Here is a 27,433-nt window from a genome sequence, read left to right as displayed (position 1 = left end):
ATTGTATTTAAGCTATAACAGAACAAAATGGCCATAAGGCAACAAGATGGCGTCAGCTTAACAAAATCACATTTCTCATTTCCCATCTTTTTATTTATTATTTGCCCTAACACTACCTATCAGAGATCACATTCTTGCTGTCGCTTTTAATGGGTACTTATACGCATACACCCTTCTAACAGAACATATGAATAGGATTGCCTAAAACTGGATACATAGAACAACCCATACCCCACCAATCGCAAGTCCATGATCCCTCTTCTATCTGATAGATGGTCAATGAGTCGACAACCGTCTTGCACCCGACACATGTCCTGATGTCAGATCTTCACATATATCAGTGAACATGAGAGGCTCTGGTGCCTCTTGTGCTTCGTTTTTGTCTTCTAACTATGGATTTTTTTTTAGGGAAGGAAAAAAGGAAAGGGAGAAAATACACAGTGCGCACGGCAAGTGCTATATGTCACTTATTTCACAATAGAAGGGATTCTCCATTGTGCTGTATATCTTCATAAGGATAAACTTCAGTAACGACCATGTGGATTCCAGGGAAAGGGTTCTTGGTTTCTGCACTGATCACAACTGGCAGTAGTACTGAGAGTTCCACATGGTTCACACTCATTAGATGGGGTGTACAGTACAGCGGTTAAGACAGATGTAGTAACTTTAATTTTTCTGGAAGAGAAACACTTAGCTTTAATACACTTGCTATTAAGCCACATCAGTTTTATTAGTATATATATATTATAATAAAGATTAGTAACAGTCCTTGAAGTACAACATGTATGAAACCTGATAAACATCCTCCTATACCCTTGAACCAATCGGCATGGTACAGCCACGAAAACTATCCTTCTAGATAAGCATCTCCAGTGTGCTCCTTTAAAAATTTATATTTCATGTCTTCATTTTTTTGTAAGTGTTCATTAAATATTTTCTCTGGATCATCTGCGTCACTAGTTAAAAAGGTGCAACCCTGGGCTTCAATTTACATATTTAGGGTTAGGCAGTACCCTCCAGACTAAAATGTCAGGTAGTCCAATATTAACCTATTGTCTTGTGTAAATGTAATAATGTGTTGGGCCACAATACTCTGTAATATCTGTATTGGGTGTAAACCCCTACAGTCATGGGTTGCTCTTTTCTTATTTGGTTGGGTTAAACTTTCATATTAAAATTTTTCTCATTATGTATAATGATCTCTACATTACTATTGGCATGAGTCTGGTTCTTCCAGACCTTGCTTTCCTTTCTAGACTAGTACACATCTACAGCCTTCAGCAAAGGAACATAATGTGCAATCAATATTTATCCTGCTAATATCAATGAACACCACTCCCTGGTCTCCCTTGGACCATTAAAAAACTTGTAAAATACATTTTACTCAGACTCCCCTTGTCTGAAGATCTTGCAGTGGTATGTGTGTATTCAGGTGTCATTTCCCTGTACTTAAACTACCATGGGAGTTGTCAATAAGACCTGGAAAGGACTCTCATATCTGGGTTCAAAACTCTTCCTGACGTGCTTTTTCACGACCACCCAGTCCCCTGGTTGCAGTTTATGGGTACCTGCATTAAAATTAGGGCCTGGAATGGAAGAAATCACTTGACCATGTATTTCAGTTAGTTGTTTCTATAATAAAGCAACATAGTTCAACAAATCACCATGTACATGCTGTAGTTGCTAATGAAAGTAACAGCCTGTTCGGTGTGCTGTGCCAAACAGTATCTGATTTGGTGCTAAACCAGTGTCTTTCCTAGGAGTGTTTCTTACTCAGTGCAGGTAAACATGAGATCCATGGCAGAAATGTTTCAGCCATTATTTTCTGCATTTTAAATTGCAGAGTACCATTAAGGCGCTCCACACATCCCAAACTTTGTGGTCTGTGAGGGGTGTGAAGGGCAGATATGATTCCTATGTCTTTTAACAGTTCCTTAAATCCTTGCCCCATAAGGTGTGTCCCTCTGTCACTTTCAATGACCTCTGGTACCCCATATCTGCAGATTACCTCACTCGTAAATTTCATGGCTACTGCTTTAGCATTTGCTTTTCTATACAGCCATGTCTCCAGCCAGTGACTAAAGAAGTCGACACAGACTAGCACATTCTAAAAGCCCGAGCATTTGGGAAGTTGTATAAAGTCTATCTGCATCCTCTTATAGGGATACTGTGTCTGGGGTGCGGTTTTCCATAGGACAGACTTACCCGGGTTATTCTATGCACAGATTAAGCATCCTGCTACTAACACCTGTGCTGCTTGGACAAACCCTGCTGCTATCCATAGCCTGTTAGTGAGTACAACCATAGCATCTTTCCCCAGATGCACTTTCTCGTGTGCTATATTGGCCATAATAATGCGCAATTACAAACGCATAACTTGAATCAGTGTCCTTTTGCATATATGCATGCAAGTGTCAGGGCCTTTAATTCAGCTTCTTGTGCTGACATGTGACTCAGTAGATTTTGTTGAATCACTCTTTCTGTGTGTGTGTTTACAGCACACCCTGTATAAGAAACACCATCTATGTGGTAGCGTAAGATGTCTGCATTTGGTAGCGGTGTATCTATGTCAGATAAAACCAAAGATCCTTGTCTCATTAGTTGTACACAAACATATTCAGAAAAATTTTGTGTTTGCATTGTTTTCTTCCTGTTCAAACTGGGATGGGATTCCCCCAAATCCCTAGGGGAACCCCGATATATACAAGTACTTCTCCCATCTTTTGAAACTTGCTGCAATAAGGCAGCAGGATTCAACATTGTGCACCACTTAAGTGTAACGTTACAGGGAGTTAGCAGTGCTACTTAGTCTGGCTGCTGAGAAGTGTTTTGTTTGTGCTTGATTTAAGATTTCTATTACAGCATGTGGCACCATTAGGGTTACTGGGTGCCTTTGCACAATATCTGTACTTTTTCCAAACACCATGTCCGCTGCAGCCATTGCTCGTATGACTTGGTCTAATTGTGCAGAGTAGTATGCAAGTGACCTTAGCTTGCGACCATGTATCTGTGTCAGTACTCCTTGTGTATGTGCACTTACTTTATAACAAAATAATGTGAAAGGCTTGTCATAATCTGGCAAAGTCAGTGCTGGCGCTGAAGTTACTTCAGCTTAAAATTAGTTAAACATTTGGCTCTGCTCAGAAGAGAGTATAAATGGCTTGCTATTGTTATGACTGCCTTTGTTTTGTATCTGGCAGCAGTACCTATAATCCATCAGAGGTGCTGCTGCTGTCCTGCTCCTGAACTCTGCAACATGCCTGAAGGAGTTAATCTCCTTGTTTGATGCTAATTAGAACTGCACCTGTTGCACTGCTTTAAGTACCTGCCTCTAGCTGTGCTCTGAGCAGTTCATCCATTTGTTCCTGGCTGCTGCTAACCTGCTCCTGTGCTATTTGGTATATACCTGCTGGACTGAACTTCTGTGTATGACCCCTGCCTGTACATTGGACCTTGCCTGCTTGCCTGAGACCCTGAATCATTTGCTTGGACCACGCTGTTTTGCCTGTTGCCCTGACCTTTTGGACAGACTTCTGGACCTCGCCTATTTGCTTGATCTCTGCCTGGCTATTTGGATTTGTTTGTCTGGTCTCTATTTGATCCCTGGACTCTGTCTGCTTTTCTGGACAGCCTTGTGCCTTCTGGACTGGGGTAAACTTATTATACTTGTTCCTGCCATTTTACTATACAGTCTCTTTTGGAACCTGTTATCCGTGGATTTGAGTTATCTTTGTTAATATATTTACCTGAATAAAGACACTTTGCCTTACACTTCCGTTGCACTTTGTGAATGCACTGGGATTCATAACAGCTATCATCCAGAAGTGCTATTGCAGGAGCACAGATAATAGCTCTTAAAGTCTTAAGGCTTTTTCATTTATGTACAAACATTGAATTCCCATGAATGCATTACCATACCCATGATACAAAGAGGTATTTACAGTATATGATGATTATAGCACAGTAAATAAGGGCATTGAATGTCTTTACAACACTGATTGACTCAAAACTATTATGAGGATAAAAGAATAAAAACCTTTGTTATCTACCATAATTTGCCATTACATTGCATTACTTTCTTTCAAACCATCTGATATAAAATTTGGTTAAAAAAACCCAAAAATAAACTTAAACACTATTTCATATTCAACTGTTAGTCCATTTCTCCTTTTCTCTTTAAAAACATCTTCTCACCTTCTTCGACATACAGAAAAACCACCTAGTTCATGCATTTGCTATGCGAATAGCCCATAAACTTTAATATCTCTTTCCAAAACAAGGTAATCATTACTCAGCAGAATTTACGTTCTTTAAATCCTTCATTAGTTTATACTTATGTTTGTTGTGGCTGTTGACCAAAACATATTGCAAACTTCTATTCATTGGAAGTTGGATCAATGCAATCTGGATTGAAAGGGTGCTTTGTAGCTGGAGAACTTCTGTGAAGAAAAAAAAACTTTTGCATCGAGATTAACATTTATTCACTAGGAATTACAGTATCTGTTATTAATTCACATTGAACAGCTGCTAATACGACACTTGTTTAAAAGTTTCTCTTTGTAGCTTAACTGTGACGCTATGCGTTCCATGCAATGAAAAACTGATTTTTCTCAAAGGGGCAGTCCCTAATCTCACAAACAGGGAATGTCAAAGTGACGAGACCTGGGCGTTCAAAGCCACTCCTTTCTCATCATCTCTTTGTAAACCAAATATTCACACGTATTTTCAGATTCTGAGATTTCCATGTTTAAAGTACAAATATATATTCACAATTCTCGCTCACAGACGACATTTTATCTCGTAACATTTCTTTATGGGCATAACAAACCCTCCGGATTGCTGAGAACATTCATCAGCGCCATTTTAACACAGATAAAAACAGCTTGTAATATATCTCTGCATGTAAAGCTCACTCCCACAATTCTCAACTTCATTAAAGAGAAAGCTATTTTTCTCAAAATTACTTTGTTTAAATACAGAAAACGGCCTGTTGGACCCCAGCCAACTTTGTTCTGACACCAGTAATAATAGTGATAATGTACATTATTTACAGTCTTGTGACGAACCAAAGATTTTAAAACTTCTTTTGCATCTCTTCAAAAGCATTACATTTACAACTGTACAGCTTTTTCAACCTTGAAACATGTCTCTTGTAAAACGGTCAAGACAGACAAACACGGATCTCCCTCACACGCAGTAAGACGGAGATAAAACTCACACACAGTGAAGGAAAATTAACTGCCATCTTCCAGCCTACTGCTGTGGAACTAAAAGTCCCAGCATTAGACTAAATACACATTAGCTTCAACATGTTACTATCACTCAGCACTCCGGACATATTTTTTTCTCTTGAAATATTGAAGCATACTTGAACCTTTTTATCAATGTTACATACATTGCCAGATAACAAAATACAGAGTCCTTCTTATCTTAACACACTGAAATCTTTTACACAGCATAAGGGAGGGGCACATCTCACTCTTTAAGCTGCGCAACATCAAACATACACTTTTAGTACACAACCTACTTCATTCATTGTTTTAGTCATTATATAATTTAGCTTGTGATACATTTAGCCTATCTACATATTTTGCAACTTTCTAGACCTCTTCACTTTCATTTGGCACTTCAAACTATCTCTTGGGGTTTGGGCTCAATACCCCTTTGTTCTTGTCACATTACCACTTGCAACACTCTGGTCTAGTTTCTGTGGGTTGTCCAAATAGTGGACGTCCCGTTCTGTGGACTCTTATAGTGAATGTCCGGGTCTGTGGGCTCCGTACACTAGATTCCCCTTTTGGGCTCCATACACTGGATGCCCCTTTATGGACTCCTTATACTGGATGTCCGGTTCTATGGGCTCTGTGCCCTAGAAGCCCCTTTTGGACTCCTTACACTGGATGTCCCTTTTTGACTTTTTACACTGGTTGTCCATGCAGAATAGCCTTACAGCATCTGGGACGAAGGTCTGAAAACTCTTTCTAAACTTCTTGACAAAGTTCTGGGGATGGTGTATCACATATGCACTCAAAATTCACTCATCTTTCAGAAATCTAATTACCAATACAATTACAATAAACAAATTGTTAGTAACTGTATAATTCTGAGACTTACAGATCTGCGTGCCTGATACCTTAGACGGACATGAGAGCTCTAAACAGAGGAGCCTGATGAGTAGAAAACTACTTACCCGGGTTATAGTCGGGGTCCTGTGTCCAGGGCGACCTCCAGTTCTGTCTGTCCTTGGCTCAGGTCAGCAGTCTCGGTGGTACCTCCAATGCTGTCGAATCTAAATCAGATTGTTCACCTGTAAGTGTCAGTTTATCAGTTATGAGCTCATCAGCTGGAGAGAAATAAATACACTGCATGGTTTGAGTGTACAAATAAACTCTGCTTTATTAGTACAAGTTCCTATCAATATAGCAAAAATCACGTATTGCAGAAAACTACGCCCCAAAAGGTTTTAACCACTCATGTTCCCTTCACACAGATGTTAGTATATTCTCTCATTATCCACACTAGAACTCCCCAGGGGGGGGGCTGGCTTATCTCCTGTCTGGTATGTCTAAGTTTATAAGCATAGCCTTGCAGATAATGAATTACTCCTACAAAATAGGTGCATGTAATTGTATTTAAGCTATAACAGAACAAAATGGCTATAAGGCAACAAGATGGCGTCAGCTTAGCAAAATCTCATTTCTCAGTGGCCAGAGAGGGAGCGCGCCAGCCCGTGGTTACACTCCGGAGCCAATAATGAAATTCAAACACCCAATTGCTTGGGGAGGAAAAGCCCTGATATCAGGCACAAGCAGAAGGTGTTTAGAAGGCCAAAAGGCACTGATGTTAAGGGATACTTGCTCAGATGAGGAAGAGCTCTGGAAGTCTCCATCCTTCCAGTATGGCTGACAAGCCACGCTCTGAAGCATAGTTTTGAATACAACCAGAATTCTTTACAACCACCCATTGAAGTGATCAGAACTGTGCACTATAACTTTGTTCTGACCAGAATTTATACTTGTGTCATTTACAAATGTATTTGTTAATAAATTATGATTTTTGATACCTTTTATGAACTTACTACCCTTATGCGCTCAAGAACCTATACTTTCTTTTTGACATAAATAGTTTTACTTTATATACATGACAGCTGCTAGGGCTCAGTATATATTACTTGTCTCAGTACATTTTAGTCACTGTCTACAGGTCTATTTTTTATGCTGGGTAAAGTAATGGCTCAGGATCAGGGCCGGACTGGCCATCTGGCACTTCTGGCATTTGCCAGAAGGGCTGATGGTCAGTTGGGCCGGTCCGGTCCCCTGCGCAGCGATCATGTGAGTATTTGTATACTCACATGATCGCGTCCAGGGCAGTCAGTCATACAGCCTGTCACTGACAGGCTTCCTGGTGGCTGGCTCCTCCCGAGGAACCAGCCACCAGAGGAAATGTGCCGCGCACAGCGCTGCATGTCCTGGCCGGGTCCTGCAGCTGTCAGAGGAGCGGACACCAGAAAAAGGCAGACGACAGCGGAAACGAGTAGAGACATGCAGGTGAGAACAATAAAGGGGGGGAGGAGGATTGTACATAGAAAACGGGGAGAAGTGAAAGGATGCCACGGGGGGGGGGGGAAATAAATGACAAGACAGTATGCCACTCGGGGGGGATAATAAAAAACAGTATGCCACTGGGGAGGGGGGGAATGAGAGACAGGATGCCACTCAGGAGATGGGTGGGGGATAAGAGACATGATGCCACTCAGGGGGGAGAAGAGACAGGAGAATGCCACTCAGGGGGGGTGAGAAGAGCCAGGATGCCACACAGGATTTGGGGGCACTACTGTATGGCATAATATGATTTGGGGGCACTATTGTGGCATAATATCAACTGGTGGCAGTATTGGGGTATAATATCATTTGGGCGTACTATTGTACGTACTGGGGCACTATTGTGGCATAATATGATTTGAGGGCTATTAATTGAAAGTGGGGCTGTTTGGCAAAAAAATAACGTCTAATTATTAAATGTGAATAGGAATTATTTAATGGCAGTGATGGTTGTGGGAAATAGGTATATTTCTTGAACATAAATGCGATTTAATTTATTGTTGGGGTGGTTTGGAGGGAGGTATATAGGTTTATTAAATGTGAATACTAGTATTTTAATGTTTAGACTGGAGGGAGGCCTAATTCTAAAACATGGGTTGCATTGATTAAACACTGGGGGGTAAATGTATCATACCCCGGTTTTCTCAACTCGCGGGAGATCGGCGTCTTCACAGCTTAAATTTAAAGCGGCGCTGCCTTGTAAAGGGAAACCTGCTTGTGAAGGCAGAGCTGCGTGCAACTAACAGTATTGCACACAGTATTGCCTGTGTATTTGTCTAACATTTTGTCTAATATGATAACCATGTTACATAATAGGGGCCCCCTGTCTTAAATACCCCGTGCCCCCAGGCATTAATCCAGCTCTGGTTAGGAGGAGGAAGCGGATAGCTGCTCCCAGTCCCTGGATAGGACACAGCCTGCAGAGCAAGCCGAGGAGCTCTAAGTCTCACAAGATGTGGTAATCTCATGAGACTAAAAGCTTCCCTGCTGACTCTATAGGAAGATCCCACCCTGATGGATGTCAGCAGCACCAGAAACATAGATAAGTACAGTGGGCTGGGGGTGTCATAATGTGCCTGGGGGGATGGCGTGATGTGGATGGGAGCGCGTGATAAATGTAATGTTTTATTATAATGTATGTATCAATGCCTCATGTTAGCCACACCCACAACACAACATGGCCACGCCCTTTTCAGCACCGCCGCTGCGCGATGGCACACAATTTCTTTCCTACTGGACCTCAGGTGGGCCTGTGTAATTTAAATGCCAGGGCTGATTTTTAGTGCAAGTCCGGCCCTGCTCAGGATGTTATACTTGGCACTAGATATGGCTCTCTAGATAAGGTTGAACATATTATACATAGCAAAATATATGGCTCATAATCTTTTTGATGGCAACACATATAACCGAGATTTGTATATTTGGTGCTAGATAATAATATAGGCAATAATGATATAACAGTAGAAAAAAAAAAAAATTTGCCCCATGAAATACATTTTTTAGAATGTTCTTAATGTCTACTGAACATAAAATATATTTTTCCAGTTGCTCCTGTTTGCATTCACATTTAATAGCTTGCATCATCACTAGTACTCATGACTTAGACTAGCTCTGTAGCTGGAGCAAGATATATGGCAGAAAAAAAAATACCTTTGCGATGCCCAGAGCTTAAATTAGACATGGCTGCTTGCACTCGAATTTGGCACGCCGTTACTGTACATTGACTAGGGGCCCCATTCCCTCCCAGAAATTATATGCTGTAGTGTTCTTTGCGTACACAGATAAATTGAACGTTGCTGAGTTTAGTTTTTTATGGTCCCTGATGAATTAGGCCCTATATGTTTAACAGCAGACACATTATTTCTCAGCATATAGTTGAGGCACAGCTTTGGCTTATTTTTGTGTATTTGGCATGAGATATGGCTAAGCACATTGGCATAATGTTTGGCTTGGCAAACATTATGATACTTGGCATCAGATACAGCACAGCTATCTATATTGTCACTACTTATTCCTCACTTTCTTTATTTGTCCTGAGATGTCATTTAAATTTGTGTACTATATAGCAGGATGGGGCTCAACTTATTAATATATTTATTTGGTTTTCTGTTCCAAGTAACAATACATTTCTTCTATCTGCTATATATCCTTTTTATCCTTTTGCTCATTGTTTGGTTCTTAGCACTTTATCTTGCACCAAATGATGTAGTGGCCCACTGGGATACCCGGGAAATCCCCACTGTTCCCCACTAGCTGTGGGCCTCAGGTTGACTGACATTTCCCATTTGTCCACTGTTTGAGGGGCCCCAGAACCACCTCCTTCTCTTTCTCTGAAAGAGACATGCTGCAAACTTTTTATTTTTCAACTTAAACACAGCCAGCAGTGTGTTTCTGATTCCATTGCTGGCAGCCCTAGCAAGAGGAGATACTGTGCAGAAATGATGTCAGCATAATCATGACATCACTTCCTCATCTAAATCCTTTGCGCCTTGTTGGCAGGTCAGACAGAGAGGGAATTAGAACCACTGCACTGGCTGAATTATGAAGTGCAGGTGCTCATCTGCACTGTATCACACACCCAGTTATCCAACTCTGAGCATACCACTATTCGCATTGCAGCGCTCAGATAGTTATTTTTGTTCTGACCAGTATTAAGTGTGTAGGTATGCAATCATAATAGCACTCCATTGGCTGTTGGAGGGGAGAGTGCAATGCCGCAAATATCTTGATTACCTCTACCAAGGTCATATTTATCTTCCTTTGAATATCAGTTAAGTTGACAAAATGGATGCCTCCATGCAGAGGCGGAACTAGCAAACTGTGGGCCCCAGTGAAGGGAGGCAGGGAGGAGGGAACTGGCACTCCCAACCCTCTCCATCTCACATGCAACAGACCCCATTATCTCCATGGGCCCCGGTGCACTGCACCTGCCGCACCAATGGTAGTTCCGCCACTGTCTTCATGAAGTGTTAGCAGCAGTTCCACCTCCAAGATATATTTTATGTTAGCAAATGTATTGAGGGCATTTTACTATAAAATATAATATTTTAAAGGAAATAAAAGAGCACATACTATTGTGCTGGTAGGGAAAAAAAGCCCATAGTGGAAAATATGTATTTAATTTAGTGCCAAAGGCCATTGGCAAATTTTAATAGGCACAGAGTAGCAGGTGGTCACACAACTCTGGCCCCTTCCACCCTAGTGATGATGCAATACTACATAACAAGTTGGGAAAAATATGGCACTAGCACATGGTACCAAATGGGATTCCTAGCCATAAAACTGTAACATTGGATGGCCGCAAAACGAAAAAAAAAAGGGGGGGGGTGTGACTCAGCAGACCAATGTGACAAGCTTGCTACTTCCGCTTGGTTCACTCAGTCACACTTGCCTAAGCTACATGAGATTGACAGAGAGAAAGAAAGAGATACAGAGAGTGAAAGATAGAGGTTGTGTAATGTTGGCGGTGAAATGTTTAGATTATGTCGGGCCCTTCATTGGTTTCTCTGGTAGGCCCTTCATACTCCAGTCAAACACTGCTTGCACCTCAACTTTCAGTTACTTTCAGTTTTCAAAGTAACTTTCCAAATACCGTATATACTCGAGTATAAGTCGACCCGAATATAAGCCGAGGCACCTAATTTTACCACATAAAACTGGGAAAACTTATTGACTCGAGTACAAATGATAGGTTCAATCTATGAAATCATTTTTAGCTAAACCATAAATAACAGTACATGACAAGGAACATTCATAAATGATTATAAAATCATTGGGTACAACCTAACCTAAATAAAGGGGTATATAAGGGGTAGGGATATAAATGTATGAACATTTTCTCTAAAGTGCTACATAACATGGTGGCTATATTGTTTGTTCATTATCTAATATAAGCTAATTTGATTTACCTTGAAGCAAAGTAGATAGTTTTGAAGTGTAACCTTATTTTGAAAATGTACAGTGCACTGTAAATTAAAAAAAAAAAAGAGAGAGAGATTTTTTCACTTACCCCGCAGTGGCAGTGGAACGCATATGCGTTCCAACAACTGGAAGTTCGGCATTTGGAACGCAAGTTTGCGTTCCAAATGCTGAACTTCCTGTTGTTGGAACGCATATGCAGAAGTTAACAGCCGAGGGACCGGACACCAGGTAAATTCACCCGTGTATAAGCCGAGTGGCCTTTTTCAGCATACAAAAATGTGCTGAAAAACTCGGCTTATACACGAGTATATACGGTAATATATACCATGTCTGTATACACTTTCTATAATCTACCAAATCAAATCCTTTTTGTCTTGATACTACCTATATGATAAACAACAAATGCTTATTAGCAATTTCTAAGTTGACAGTTCTCTGATGCCCTAAGCACAAATAAAACTAAAGCCCTAATCTTTTCCTCATCACTTTTTCTGACGTTCCATTAATAATATATTGATAATTAGATTTGATATCTCCTCCACTGAGTTACTTTCCAAAGTTTATTTTTTAGGTGTCATTCCTGATTTTTCACTCTTATAATGTCGACATTCAAACAATTATAAAATCACCACTTTTACTCTGAAATATTGTATGATATTGTCTATTGTTTGTCACTCAACCTCTTGACTATTAATGCATTCCTTAATTTTGTTTCATATTGATTATTGTAATCTTCTATGTGGCCTTCCAAATTTTAATCTTACCTGCACAAATTCTTCTAAAAGCTATCATTTAGCTCCCAGTTAATGTTAGGATAAAATTCGAAACGATTCTACTAACTTTAAAATCCTTAGCCATTTGCTCCTCCCTATATTTGTTCACACATTTCCATGTATATACCTGGGTGCATTGTCTGTTCCTCTTAGAGTTGCCTTCTCTCTGCAGGTTTCACTACTAATACTACTCACTTACTGCTTCCCACCTCTGGGATGCTCTCTCACGGAGGTTGTGCCAGGCAAGTTCAATTACCTATCCCAAGCCCCCAAAAAATGCTCATCTCCTGGATGACACTCTAAAGAAAATCTGTAGCCCTTGACCAATTGCATGGGCTTTTTTTTTTTTTTTTGCAAAACTGCATGCCTAATTATTTTGTGTATCTGTATGTTTTCCTACATATTATTTAGATTGTATGTTCTTCAGGGCAGTAGACCACAATTTCCTATTTTTACTGATAAATATATTAATTTATGTATATTTCCTTTGTATGTAACTTGTAAGGCACTTTGTATACTGCTATAACTGTACATCCATACATACTGTACACATATAAACTGTAGAGTGTGTGTTACATGTATATTATGCATATTTATAGAGTTTAATGTGTCACTTTACTGCACAGTTCTACCATCTTTGAGGAAATCCTATTATATTGTCATCTGAAGCAGCACTGTGAGATACATTGATTAATGTTAATGTCATTGTTTGCCTTTATTTATAAGCGTTTTGTTATACTGTTATACTTGCTGCATTCTTGTCCACTTTACTTAATACTTTTTCGTAGCAATTCATCTCATACAATTTCATAATGGCAGTCTACTTGAAACATGTGAAATCAACTCTAGTTACTCTTATAATAATTACATTTTACCCTATGATTATAGAAATAGCAGAACTGATGGCGGAGTCCTTTACTGGAATTTGAGGCAACCTCTGCGCGCACACATAATATTTTGCATGAAACTAGCCTAACAATTACAAACAACTTAACTTTAAACATAACAAATTTTGTAAGACACATCTTTTAAAAACATTTTCAGAGCATTTTAAAATGTTTTGCAAATTTTGTTTTTTTTATTTCTTTCAGATTGATGAAGTAAATGTTTATGGCAATACTGCTCTGCATGTCGCTTGCTATAATGGTCAAGATGAAGTAGTTAATGAACTGATAGACTACGGTGCTAATGTAAACCAGCCAAATAATAAGGGTTTCACCCCATTACATTTTGCTGCAGTCTCAGTTCATGGTGCAATGTGTCTTGACTTATTGGTTAACAATGGTGCGGATGTTAATATTCAGGTTGGTATTATTTTCTACAAATAGCACTTTCACTATGTATAAATAATTATGATATGGTGATCAAAACACAAATATTTGTTAACTTAACATCAATACATGTGAATATTTGACATGTCTGTAATAATAACACATTCATGTGCATTACATTTTACCCTTGGTATTTCATAACATCAAACTAGGGAGCATATTCAATTGTTGGCGTTACAGCCTAAAGTAACGCGCCCCGCGCACTGTTACCGTCATTATGGTAATAGTGCATGTAAATACCGTTATTACGGTACTTTTCACGCTGGTTTTCAGCTCGCGGCTCAGGGAGCAGCAAGCTGAAATCCGGCTGTAGTTACTGTAATAACGGTAATACTTTTTCTGCGGCGAAACAAGTCAACAATTGAATATGCCCCTAAATGTTTCTCATACAGAATACATAGATACAGAAGCTGGGGAAATCCACAGTTAATTTGTGTGTATGTAGCTGGACAACAAAAATATAACATTTACTTTGTTTTGCTTTTTTTAGTAAGTACATAATTGAAAGTAAATAAAGAATAGTCTTTTATTATAGTGACATTTGTCAAACCATTAAACATTACATTTCTTTTATTCTGTCATATTACTCATACACATATTGGGGTGTAATGTATCCTGTACTGTAGATTATTGAAGATCACAGAGGAATCTTGTGATCATATACAAGAATGAGGCTTCCTAATGAACACATAATTTAAGACATCAAACTATCTTGTTTATAAGTGGTGAAATCAGAATATATTATTTATACAGATATTGTTTACATGAGTTTATACATATAGTAAACCTAACTTGTGTATAAGTTAGCTTCTACATAAATCTCTAGGTACTCCCTGGAGAAGCTGGTAGAACTGAAACATGTTGGAGACTAAATATTGTTTGTAACATTGTATGGGGGGAATTCAATTCCCCCGAGAATTCCACCGCGGTAAACCTATTACCGTTAATACGGTAATTTTAACACAGATTTTTGCTTGCGACTAAAAGCCTGCATTGCAATTACCGTATTAACGGCAATTATGCACACTATTATATAATATCGGTAATAATGCGCGGGCCGCATAACTTTTTACTGTAACATGGCCAATTGAATTCCCCCCATGTGTTGTTTATGCAGCAAGTAACGATAACTTAACCTATTATACTTTTCCTTTACTTTGCATCCACTAGTATATATACATTAGATGTGGCAGTTTTTCAGGAAGTCTGTAACATCTGCCAGTAATGTGTGAGGAATAGTAACCTTCTTAATTAGGGTCAATCAGAGGCACTGTGTTTGCACTTGAAGCTTTCATTTATTAACTACTTTCCATGATTTGCAAACAATAGAAGGTACAATCCGGGAATTGTATGGCCTACACAGAGCTAGAACTGATTAATATTTAGAGAATATATTGAACAGATTGACCATCTATCTTGGTCTTATTTTGTTGTATTTTTGGGTGTGGGAAAAATGTATCCGCAGTGTTTTAAGCTTTTTAATAAAGGTTACATTTTCTCAAGACCAGATACGGAATGATAGCGTGGTGCATTAAATCTATAGCTCCCTATATGTCAGTGTGTAGTTTTTTAAACATATATCCTCCCTATATTTATGGTTAGAATTAATGTTTACATATAATGTTTTATACTGTCTGTATGCTGCAGTACACTGTGGTATCATAGATATTATTATTATTATTATTATTATTATTATTATTATTAATAATGTCATCCTTAGATGGTCACTTGCATGGTACATCTTTATAATATTGGACATTTTCACACCCTAAGATGCAATATGATGAAGGATAAGCTTCATAGCAAAAATAGTAACATTAGGCAAAACATATCTTCACGTAGTAACAAAGGTTATTTAATTAAATTACCTTCATTTTGATATAGCAATCTTTCGTAGGTTATTAAATAGCATAGGTGCAAACCTGCACAGTGCAATTACCCATGGAAACCACTCTACCATGTTAGAAATCTGGTAAACAAACAGTCAATCTAATGATAAATCCGTCCTGAATGGCTGCACTCACAATTACTTTTCAGTGGAATCCTGTAAAATATTAACCTAATCAATTTTACTCTTTTATTTCAATATTGCTTTACTTAAAGGGAAAAGTTATTGCAGCCAATCAAATGTTTGCTTTCAGTAGTACTCTATATAGTAATGTACTTTACATTTAACTGAGCAAAGCTGATTAAAGCCACTATCAAATTAGAAATAATAATAAATGCTGACTGGCATTGAAGGTTTGAAACTTTGGGCCTCATTTATTAAAGAACGCAAAATGAACATAATGTGCATTTTTTTCACCGCACGTATATCGGCATCCGCACCTCCATATTCAACAAGGAGAGGATCTGAAGATACGTCTGTTAATGAATACGGGTCTAGGTCCACTCTGCTCTATCAGACAATATACTGCAGGATACGGCCAATACATATGTGGAATATTAAGTCCCAAAAGAACGCATAAAAAAAAACAACTATTCAATTAATGTCACCTGTTAATAATATGGGGCCTGATTCATTAAGGAGTGTACTCATTTTTTTTACTTACATTTGCTCCTGGACAAAACCATGTTACAATGCAAGGGGGTGCAAATGAGTTTTTATTTTGTACATAAGTTAAATACTGGCTTTTTTTTCCTAGATCAACTTTAAATTTCAATGCACAAATAAGCTACTAAGTATTTGTGTGTTACATGAAAAAACAGAAAGTATTTATCTTATGTGCAAAATTAAAAAATAATTTGCACCCCTTGTATTGCAACATGGTTAAGAAAACTTAAGTTAGAAAATTTACTCAATTTCTTGCTTAATTTCCTTAATAAATCAGGCCCATAGTCATCAATGACAAAACATTAAAAAGTAACATTTTTTTTTTAGTTTCTATTTAGTCCCCTTAAAATGCATTTCTTAGGATGTTCTTAATGTCTGCTGTACATAAAATATATTTTTACAGTTGCTCCTGATTGCAAACACATATATAAATACATATCACACGTAATTGGCACTCACACCAGACTTGTAGCTGCTGCAAGTGTTACGACCGAAAATCACATACCTTTGAGATGCCCAAAGCTTGAATCTGACTCTGTTGTGTGCACTTAAGCTTGGCACGCCCTTACTGTACATTGACTACGTGCATACGCCCATTCCCCTCCCATTTACAAACCTGAATCATAGGCTGTAGTAAGAATCCTTTGTGCTCTAAAAGGAATTGAAAGGTTCTTGGTTTTCCGACATATGCCCCAGTCCTGGGCATGCGCAGAGTGATTTTACACATAATACACAACATATAAACATTTACGCTCCTTAATGATCCAGGCTCTTTGTGTTTAAGTTTGATTATGCTATATAGTTTTATTTGAAATTCATAATTTATAATAATGCTATAATACTATCATTATGTTTATTTTTTATTTTAATGTAAATTATAACAAGTACATTTTTATTCTAGAGTTATGATGGAAAAAGTCCATTACATATGGCTGCTGCACATGGAAGATTTGCAAGATCACAAAATCTTATACAGCATGGTAAAAATATTATATTTTGCCTGTACAGAAATCACAGTTCATCATTGTAGTCTCTATACATGTTAATATAGTAATCACATATTTTCTTTTTATTGCCTTTCAAAGTGTAACAATTCCCATTATGAAATTAATGGTTTGGTTTTTTTTTTCATTAAGGAGGTAATATTGATTGTTTTGATAAAGATGGAAATACTTCATTACACATGGCTGCAAGATATGGACATGAACGTTTAGTTAACTCCTTTTTGGCTTGTGGAGCCATTGCAACAATGTAAGTATTGTTAGAGGCACATGGTTGATGTTCTTGACAGAAGTAAAAAGTAAATACCCTTTGTCTTTTTTTCTGAATTTCAGAAGTGGTATCCATGGTATGTTTCCTCTGCACTTAGCGGTTTTATATGCACATTCAGATTGCTGTAGGAAGCTCTTGTTATCAGGTACAGTATATGATAAATATATTTTCATCACGCTTTCTGTCAGTGATGCTGTTGTTATATGTAATAACTTCCTCTGCATGCCATGACTATGTTTGTCTATATTTAAAATAATGTATGAGGGACTTGAATGACTAAGAAGGGTACAGGTGGTTTAATTCCCTGATTAATGCCACATAACAAGTAAACTCACTTTTACCTTTTAAATGAAAAAAGACAATCACCTTTTATAAAAAATTTCCACAATAATTTATTGTTTAGTCTACAGTAACAGCAGTCTAAATTATTTGTAAACAATACAATATATATATATATATATATATATATATATATAGATTATATGTCAGGAAAAAAAGACAAACATTGAATATTACATTAGTAATGTTAAAATGAAATAGAGTTCTCAGGGGGGAATTAAATCCCCCCCCCCCCCCCGAAGTACCGCCGCGCTAAAACTATTACCGTTATTACGATAGTTTTAACACAGCAGGGAGCTGCGAGCAAAATGCCAGCATTAGAGCTACCGTAATAACGGTAATTACGTGCACTATTACTGTAATAATGGTAATAATGCGCAGGCCTCGTTACTTTTAACAGTAACGCGGCTAATTGAATACCCCCCTCAGCATTTACTGCTATTATGGTGCACTTGTAAGTTTACTTATTGTATTTGGTCCCAAAATAATATGGAGAGCCGGGGTGTAAAACAAACTCTGTTTCTTCCAACTTATAGTCCCTGCATTATACAAACAAGACTTAATACATTCTTATTCCTTTCCAGAAAATGGGGAGTCATTTAGAATATGCAGGCACATAAATATGTGACATATATTCCCTCATTAAAGCAGCTTTTCCAAAGAATTGTTGCTAAGCAATTTGGCCTTCTTCATAGTTTAATTAAAAAAACAATGTGGACTTAAGGGCACAAAGGGATTGTGTACCGTTTATGTGGCAGATCTGTCTTTTGTAATTTGTTAACTACATGTTTTTCCAGAGTCATTGTATGTCAGCTGCTTTGTTTACACCCAAAAGTGTGCTCATATTTTCTTCTGAAATGTCACGAACACACTCCCAGCTGCCGTGATTTGGGGGGAATATTTGCTGTATGAAGTCACACGATTCCAACCCACAGTCTCTCTCTACCTATCACACAGGTTATAAACCTACTGAATCGCCCACAAACACAGTGCTTTCACACCCCCAGACACTTCTGGTTTGCCACCACCTATTGAATACGGGTAATAGGACCCCAGTATACTGTCCCACACTGGCACACAAGGCTTCTAGCTATCCACAGACTAGCAGGACCCACACCAGCAAGCAAAGGGTTAACCAGTTTGTTAATCAAATATATCAACAAATCACACATTTGGTTAACTTGGTTGAGCTATTTCTTTTTAACAGGCTAATGGATTTGTTAGAGTATCAAGGATGCAACATATTAAATTATAGATTTAATATACAAAAGTACAGGGCATACAGATATAAAAAATACTGAATAAACAATTAATAGATTAACATACGCAAGCAAAACAGTTTAAAATAAAAGGGGTTACCTTCAGAGTGTCACTTTCATGAATTGCATACTCTGTGCCATGGGAAATTGGCAAGGAAGATGGACAGCTTATCAATGTGAATTGATTTCCCAAAGTCTGACAACTTGCCCCTTCCCAACACAGGTTTTTTAAGCAAAATGAAATGGGATGGTCTTCACAGGGGCAGTGTTTAATGATAAGGGGCAGTGTTTAATGCTAATAGGGTGCAGGGATGTCCCCTGGGTGTCACTATATAATTCTTCACATATGTCCCCTGGGTGTCGCTCAGGGCCGGACTGGGACTAAAAATCAGCCCTGGCATTTAAAGCACACAGGCCCACGTGTTGTGGGCCCCATGCACCATATTGTTGCACACTGAGTACGCGTTACTGGTGCTGTACAATATGATGTAGTGTGTGTGTGTGGGGGGGTATTTATTTCTCCTAATGACCCTCAATATTGCATTGTTAGCACCCCAATTACATCAATAAATAACCCCCCACAGACACTCATACTACATCAATACCCACCCACATTACAGCAACCTGCATCACCCCCACATTACAGCAACCTGCATCACCCCCACATTACAGCAACCTGCATCACCCCCACATTACAGCAACCTGCATCACCCCCACAATACAGCAACCAGCATCACCCCCCCACATTACAGCAACCGGCATCACCCCCCCCACATTACAGCAACCGGCATCACCCCCCACATTACAGCAACTGGCATCAATAGATATATTGACACAATCACAGAAAAAAATTATGACAATCAGCGTTTTTTCCTCTTAATTAAAAATCTTTGTACACATAAATATGCAAGAAACATTGCAGCGCAATAATGAGCAATACATAGTGTTTTAAACATCATTGGATACACAGTAGTGCCCCCAGTTCAAGAAAGGATGGTTAAAAACACATTGCACACGAGAAAATATATGAACTTACCTGATCATGGTATCCTGTGTTCTGTTCTTCTACTGGGCGCGCTGGGCGAGGAGGGATCTGCAGCTGTCAGCTCACATGGGCAGTCGGGAGCAGGAACAGAGCGTTAGTGGAATTTTTTTTTAACACTTGTCCCCATTCTTCATTACTATCTGTGTTTCATGATGGTTGCATCCCTGACATTCCCATTCTTAAGATGTCTCTCCCTTTACACTTTCTTTTACCTATGCCCCTGCACCATCTTCTCCTTTGTCCCTCTCACCTAACCCATCTTCTCCCCTGGCACTCTCCCATGTCTTCCTGTACCCTCTACCCCCATGGCCCTCACATGTCTTCCTGCACCCCCTTCCCCCCTGGCTATCACCCCTCTCCCAGCACCCCCTTCCCTCCTGGCTCTCTCACCCCTCTCCCAGCACCCCCAACTCCGCTGGCTCTCACCACTCTCTCTGCATCCCCTTCCCCACTGGCTCTCTCACCCCTCTCCCAGCACCCCCTACTCCGCTGGTTTTCTTACCCCTTTCTCTGCACCCCCTTCCCCCCTGGCTCTTTCACCCCTCTTTCAGCACCCCCTACTCCCCTGGCTCTCTCACCCCTCTCTCTGCACCTCCTACTCCCCTGGCTCTCTCACCCCTCTCTCTGCACCTCCTTCCCCCCTGGCTCTCTCACCCCTCTCCTAGCACCCCCTACTCCGCTGGCTGTCACCCCTCTCTCTGCACCCCCTTCCCTCCTGGCTCTCTCACCCCTCTCTCTGCGCCCTCTTCCCCCTGCCTCTCTCACTCCTCTCCCAGCATCCCCTACTCCCCTGGTTTTCTCACCCCTCTCTTTGCACCTCCTACTCCCCTGGCTCTCTCACCCCTTTCTCTGCACCCCCTTCCCCACTGGCTCTCTCACCCCTCTTACAGCACCCCCTACTCCCCTTGCTCTCTCACCCCTCTCTGCACCTCCTTCCCCCCTGGCTCTCTCACTCCTCTCCCAGCACCCCCTACTCCGCTGACTCTCACCCCTCTCTCTGCACCCCCTTTACTCCTGGCTCTCTCACCCCTCTCTCTGCACCCCCTTTCCTCATGGCTCTCTCACCCCTCTCTCTGCACCCCCTTTCCTCCTGGCTCTCTCACCCCTCTCTCTGCACCCCCTTCCCCCCTGGCTCTCTCACCCCTCTCTTTGCACCCCCTTCCCCCTGGCTCTCTCACCCCTCTCTCTGCACCCCCTTCCCCCCTGGCTCTCTCACCCCTCTCTCTGCACCCCCTTCCCCCCTGGCTCTCTCACCCCTCTCTCTGCACCCCCTTCCCCCCTGGCTCTCTCACCCCTCTCTCTGCACCCCCTTCCCCCCTGGCTCTCTCACCCCTCTCTCTGCACCCCCTTCCCCCCTGGCTCTCTCACCCCTCTCTCTGCACCCCCTTCCCCCCTGGCTCTCTCACCCCTCTCTCTGCATCCCCTTCCCCACTGGCTCTCTCACCCCTCTCCCAGCACCCCTACTCCGCTGGTTTTCTTACCCCTTTCTTTGCACCCCCTTCCCCCCTGGCTCTTTCACCCCTCTTACAGCACCCCCTACTCCCCTTGCTCTCTCACCCCTCTCTGCACCTCCTTCCCCCCTGGCTCTCTCACTCCTCTCCCAGCACCCCCTACTCCGCTGACTCTCACCCCTCTCTCTGCACCCCCTTTACTCCTGGCTCTCTCACCCCTCTCTCTGCACCCCCTTTCCTCATGGCTCTCTCACCCCTCTCTCTGCACCCCCTTTCCTCCTGGCTCTCTCACCCCTCTCTCTGCACCCCCTTCCCCCCTGGCTCTCTCACCCCTCTCTTTGCACCCCCTTCCCCCTGGCTCTCTCACCCCTCTCTCTGCACCCCCTTCCCCCCTGGCTCTCTCACCCCTCTCTCTGCACCCCCTTCCCCCCTGGCTCTCTCACCCCTCTCTCTGCACCCCCTTCCCCCCTGGCTCTCTCACCCCTCTCTCTGCACCCCCTTCCCCCCTGGCTCTCTCACCCCTCTCTCTGCACCCCCTTCCCCCCTGGCTCTCTCACCCCTCTCTCTGCACCCCCTTCCCCCCTGGCTCTCTCACCCCTCTCTCTGCATCCCCTTCCCCACTGGCTCTCTCACCCCTCTCCCAGCACCCCTACTCCGCTGGTTTTCTTACCCCTTTCTTTGCACCCCCTTCCCCCCTGGCTCTTTCACCCCTCTTTCAGCACCCCCTACTCCCCTGGCTCTCTCACCCCTCTCTCTGCACCTCCTTCCCCCCTGGCTCTCTCACCCCTCTCCTAGCACCCCCTACTCCGCTGGCTGTCACCCCTCTCTCTGCACCCCCTTCCCTCCTGGCTCTCTCACCCCTCTCTCTGTGCCCTCTTCCCTTCTGCCTCTCTCACTCCTCTCCCAGCATCCCCTACTCCCCTGGCTCTCTCACCACTATCTCTGCACCCCCTTCCCCCCTGGCTCTCTCACCCCTCTCCCAGCACCCCCTACTCCACTGGTTTTCTCACCCCTTTCTCTGCACCCCCTTCCCCCCTGGCTCTCTCACCCCTCTCCCAGCACCCCCTACTCCGCGGACTCTCACCCCTCTCTCTGCACCCCCTTTACTCCTGGCTCTCTCACCCCTCTCTCTGCACCCCCTTTCCTCCTGGCTCTCTCACCCCTCTCTCTGCACCCCCTTTACTCCTGGCTCTCTCACCCCTCTCTCTGCACCCCCTTTCCTCCTGGCTCTCTCACCCGTCTCTCTGCACCCCCTTTCCTCCTGGCTCTCTCACCCCTCTCTCTGCACCCCCTTCCCCCTGGCTCTCTCACCCCTCTATCTGCACCCCCTTTACTCCTGGCTCTCTCACCCCTCTCTCTGCACCCCCTTTCCTCCTGGCTCTCTCACCCCTCTCTCTGCACCCCCTTTACTCCTGGCTCTCTCACCCCTCTCTCTGCACCCCCTTTCCTCCTGGCTCTCTCACCCGTCTCTCTGCACCCCCTTTCCTCCTGGCTCTCTCACCCCTCTCTCTGCACCCCCTTCCCCCCTGGCTCTCTCACCCCTCTCTCTGCACCCCCTTCCCCCCTGGCTCTCTCACCCCTCTCTCTGCACCCCCTTCCCCCCTGGCTCTCTCACCCCTCTCTCTGCACCCCCTTCCCCCCTGGCTCTCTTACCCCTCTCTCTGCACCCCCTTCCCCCCTGGCTCTCTCACCCCTCTCTCTGCACCCCCTTCCCCCCTGGCTCTCTCACCCCTCTCTCTGCACCCCCTTCCCCCCTGGCTCTCTCACCCCTCTCTCTGCACCCCCTTCCCCCCTGGCTCTCTCACCCCTCTCTCTGCACCCCCTTCCCCCCTGGCTCTCTCACCCCCCTCCCAGCACCCCCTACTTTGCGGACTCTCACCCCTCTCTCTGCACCCCCTTTACTCCTGGCTCTCTCACCCCTCTCTCTGCACCCCCTTTCCCCCCTGGCTCTCTCACCCCTCTCTCTGCACCCCCTTCCCCCTGGCTCTCTCACCCCTCTCTCTGCACCCCCTTCCCCCCTGGCTCTCTCACCCCTCTCTCTGCAACCCCTTCCCCCCTGGCTCTCTCACCCCTCTCTCTGCACCCCCTTCCCCCCTGGCTCTCTCACCCCTCTCTCTGCACCCCCTTCCCCCTGGCTCTCTCACCCCTCTCTCTGCACCCCTTCCCCCCTGGTTCTCTCACCCCTCTCTCTGCACCCCTTCCCCCCTGGTTCTCTCACCCCTCTCTCTGCACCCCCTTCCCCCCTGGCTCTCTCACCCCTCTCTCTGCATCCCCTTCCCCCCTGGCTCTCTCACCCCTCTCTCTGCATCCCCTTCCCCCCTGGCTCTCTCACCCCTCTCTCTGCATCCCCTTCCCCCCTGGCTCTTACTCCTCTCTCTGCATCCCCTTCCCCCCTGGCTCTCACCCCTCTCCCAGCACCCCCTACTCCACTGGTTTTCTCACCCCTTTCTCTGCACCCCCTTCCCCCCTGGCTCTCTCACCCCTCTTACAGCACCCCCTACTCCCCTGGCTCTCTCACCCCTCTCTACACCTCCTTCCCCCCTGGCTCTCTCACCCCTCTCCTAGCACCCCCTACTCCGCTGGCTGTCACCCCTCTCTCTGCACCCCCTTCCCTCCTGGCTCTCTCACCCCTCTCTCTGCGCCCTCTTCCCCCCTGCCTCTCTCACTCCTCTCCCAGCATCCCCTACTCCCGTGGCTCTCTCACCACTCTCTCTGCACCCCCTTCCCCCCTGGCTCTCTCACCCCTCTCCCAGCACCCCCTACTCCACTGGTTTTCTTACCCCTTTCTCTGCACCCCCTTCCCCCCTGGCTCTCTCACCCCTCTTACAGCACCCCCTACTCCCCTGGCTCTCTCACCCCTCTCTGCACCTCCTTCCCCCCTGGCTCTCTCACCCCTCTCCCAGCACCCCCTACTCCGCGGACTCTCACCCCTCTCTCTGCACCCCCTTTACTCCTGGCTCTCTCACCCCTCTCTCTGCACCCCCTTTCCTCCTGGCTCTCTCACCCCTCTCTCTGCACCCCCTTTACTCCTGGCTCTCTCACCCCTCTCTCTGCACCCCCTTTCCTCCTGGCTCTCTCACCCGTCTCTCTGCACCCCCTTTCCTCCTGGCTCTCTCACCCCTCTCTCTGCACCCCCTTCCCCCCTGGCTCTCTCACCCCTCTCTCTGCACCCCCTTCCCCCTGGCTCTCTCACCCCTCTCTCTGCACCCCCTTCCCCCCTGGCTCTCTCACCCCTCTCTCTGCACCCCCTTCCCCCCTGGCTCTCTCACCCCTCTCTCTGCACCCCCTTCCCCCCTGGCTCTCTCACCCCTCTCTCTGCACCCCCTTCCCCCCTGGCTCTCTCACCCCTCTCTCTGCACCCCCTTCCCCCCTGGCTCTCTCACCCCTCTCTCTGCACCCCCTTCCCCCATGGCTCTCTCACCCCTCTCTCTGCATCCCCTTCCCCCCTGGCTCTCTCACCCCTCTCTCTGCATCCCCTTCCCCCCTGGCTCTCTCACCCCTCTCTCTGCATCCCCTTCCCCCCTGGCTCTCACCCCTCTCCCAGCACCCCCTTCTCCGCTGGTTTTCTCACCCCTTTCTCTGCATCCCCTTCCTCCCTGGCTCTCACCCCTCTCTCTGCATCCCCTTCCCCCCTGGCTCTCACCCCTCTCTCTGCACCCCCTTCCCCCCTGGCTCTCTCACCCCTCTCTCTGCACCCCCTTCCCCCCTGGCTCTCTCACCCCCCTCCCAGCACCCCCTACTTTGCGGACTCTCACCCCTCTCTCTGCACCCCCTTTACTCCTGGCTCTCTCACCCCTCTCTCTGCACCCCCTTTCCCCCTGGCTCTCTCACCCCTCTCTCTGCACCCCCTTCCCCCTGGCTCTCTCACCCCTCTCTCTGCACCCCCTTCCCCCCTGGCTCTCTCACCCCTCTCTCTGCAACCCCTTCCCCCCTGGCTCTCTCACCCCTCTCTCTGCACCCCCTTCCCCCCTGGCTCTCTCACCCCTCTCTCTGCACCCCCTTCCCCCTGGCTCTCTCACCCCTCTCTCTGCACCCCTTCCCCCCTGGTTCTCTCACCCCTCTCTCTGCACCCCCTTCCCCCCTGGCTCTCTCACCCCTCTCTCTGCATCCCCTTCCCCCCTGGCTCTCTCACCCCTCTCTCTGCATCCCCTTCCCCCCTGGCTCTCTCACCCCTCTCTCTGCATCCCCTTCCCCCCTGGCTCTTACCCCTCTCTCTGCATCCCCTTCCCCCCTGGCTCTCACCTCTCTCCCAGCACCCCCTACTCCACTGGTTTTCTCACCCCTTTCTCTGCACCCCCTTCCCCCCTGGCTCTCTCACCCCTCTTACAGCACCCCCTACTCCCCTGGCTCTCTCACCCCTCTCTGCACCTCCTTCCCCCCTGGCTCTCTCACCCCTCTCCTAGCACCCCCTACTCCGCTGGCTGTCACCCCTCTCTCTGCACCCCCTTCCCTCCTGGCTCTCTCACCCCTCTCTCTGCGCCCTCTTCCCCCCTGCCTCTCTCACTCCTCTCCCAGCATCCCCTACTCCCGTGGCTCTCTCACCACTCTCTCTGCACCCCCTTCCCCCCTGGCTCTCTCACCCCTCTCCCAGCACCCCCTACTCCACTGGTTTTCTCACCCCTTTCTCTGCACCCCCTTCACCCCTGGCTCTCTCACCCCTCTCACAGCACCCCCTACTCCCCTGGCTCTCTCACCCCTCTCTGCACCTCCTTCCCCCCTGGCTCTCTCACCCCTCTCCCAGCACCCCCTACTCCGCGGACTCTCACCCCTCTCTCTGCACCCCCTTTACTCCTGGCTCTCTCACCCCTCTCTCTGCACCCCCTTTCCTCCTGGCTCTCTCACCCCTCTCTCTGCACCCCCTTTACTCCTGGCTCTCTCACCCCTCTCTCTGCACCCCCTTTCCTCCTGGCTCTCTCACCCGTCTCTCTGCACCCCCTTTCCTCCTGGCTCTCTCACCCCTCTCTCTGCACCCCCTTCCCCCATGGCTCTCTCACCCCTCTCTCTGCACCCCCTTCCCCCTGGCTCTCTCACCCCTCTCTCTGCACCCCCTTCCCCCCTGGCTCTCTCACCCCTCTCTCTGCACCCCCTTCCCCCCTGGCTCTCTCACCCCTCTCTCTGCACCCCCTTCCCCCCTGGCTCTCTCACCCCTCTCTCTGCACCCCCTTCCCCCCTGGCTCTCTCACCCCTCTCTCTGCACCCCCTTCCCCCCTGGCTCTCTCACCCCTCTCTCTGCACCCCCTTCCCCCATGGCTCTCTCACCCCTCTCTCTGCATCCCCTTCCCCCATGGCTCTCTCACCCCTCTCTCTGCATCCCCTTCCCCCCTGGCTCTCTCACCCCTCTCTCTGCATCCCCTTCCCCCCTGGCTCTCACCCCTCTCCCAGCACCCCCTTCTCCGCTGGTTTTCTCACCCCTTTCTCTGCATCCCCTTCCCCCCTGGCTCTCACCCCTCTCTCTGCATCCCCTTCCCCCCTGGCTCTCACCCCTCTCCCAGCACCCCCTTCTCCGCTGGTTTTCTCACCCCTTTCTCTGCACCCCCTTTTCCCCTGGCTCTCTCACCCCTCTTTCAGCACCCCCTACTCCCCTGGCTCTCTCACCCCTCTCCGAGCACCCCCTACTCCGCTGGCTCTCACCCCTCTCTCTGCACCCCCTTCCCTCCTGGCTCTCTCACCCCTCTCCGAGCACCCTCTTCCCCCCTAGCTCTCTCACCCCTCTCTCTGCACCTCCTTCACCCCTGGCTCTCTCACCCCTCTCTCTGCACCTCCTTCACCCCTGGATCTCACCCCTCTCTCCCAGCACCCCCTACTCCCCTGGCTCTCTTACCCCTCTCTCTACACCCCCTTCCCTATATATATATATATATATATATATATATATATATATATATAT

General features: G+C 45.3%; 1 protein-coding gene across 9 annotated transcripts in view; it reads left to right on the top strand.

Annotated features, from left to right (window-relative positions):
• The window catches only part of ANKRD44 (ankyrin repeat domain 44), a 372,760-nt gene that overhangs the window by 192,835 nt on the left and 152,492 nt on the right, over positions 1-27,433 (top strand). For 8 of the 9 annotated variants that reach the window (XR_012678247.1, XM_075179968.1, XM_075179969.1 and 5 more), the window contains 4 exons: positions 13,387-13,599; positions 17,082-17,160; positions 17,317-17,431; positions 17,515-17,597. Coding sequence is in view for 8 of the 9 variants with exons in the window: in XM_075179968.1 (XP_075036069.1) it covers positions 13,387-13,599; positions 17,082-17,160; positions 17,317-17,431; positions 17,515-17,597 (490 nt within the window). In the remaining variant the exon portion in view is untranslated. The remainder of the gene's footprint in view (positions 1-13,386; positions 13,600-17,081; positions 17,161-17,316; positions 17,432-17,514; positions 17,598-27,433) is intronic. The other variant, XM_075179971.1, reaches the window with a different exon arrangement.

This window comes from Mixophyes fleayi, chromosome 7, assembly GCF_038048845.1.
Source record: "Mixophyes fleayi isolate aMixFle1 chromosome 7, aMixFle1.hap1, whole genome shotgun sequence".
In the NCBI taxonomy this organism is placed as follows: domain Eukaryota; kingdom Metazoa; phylum Chordata; class Amphibia; order Anura; family Limnodynastidae; genus Mixophyes; species Mixophyes fleayi.
Note: the sequence above shows the minus strand (reverse complement) of the source record. Positions and strands in the feature narration are given on the sequence as shown.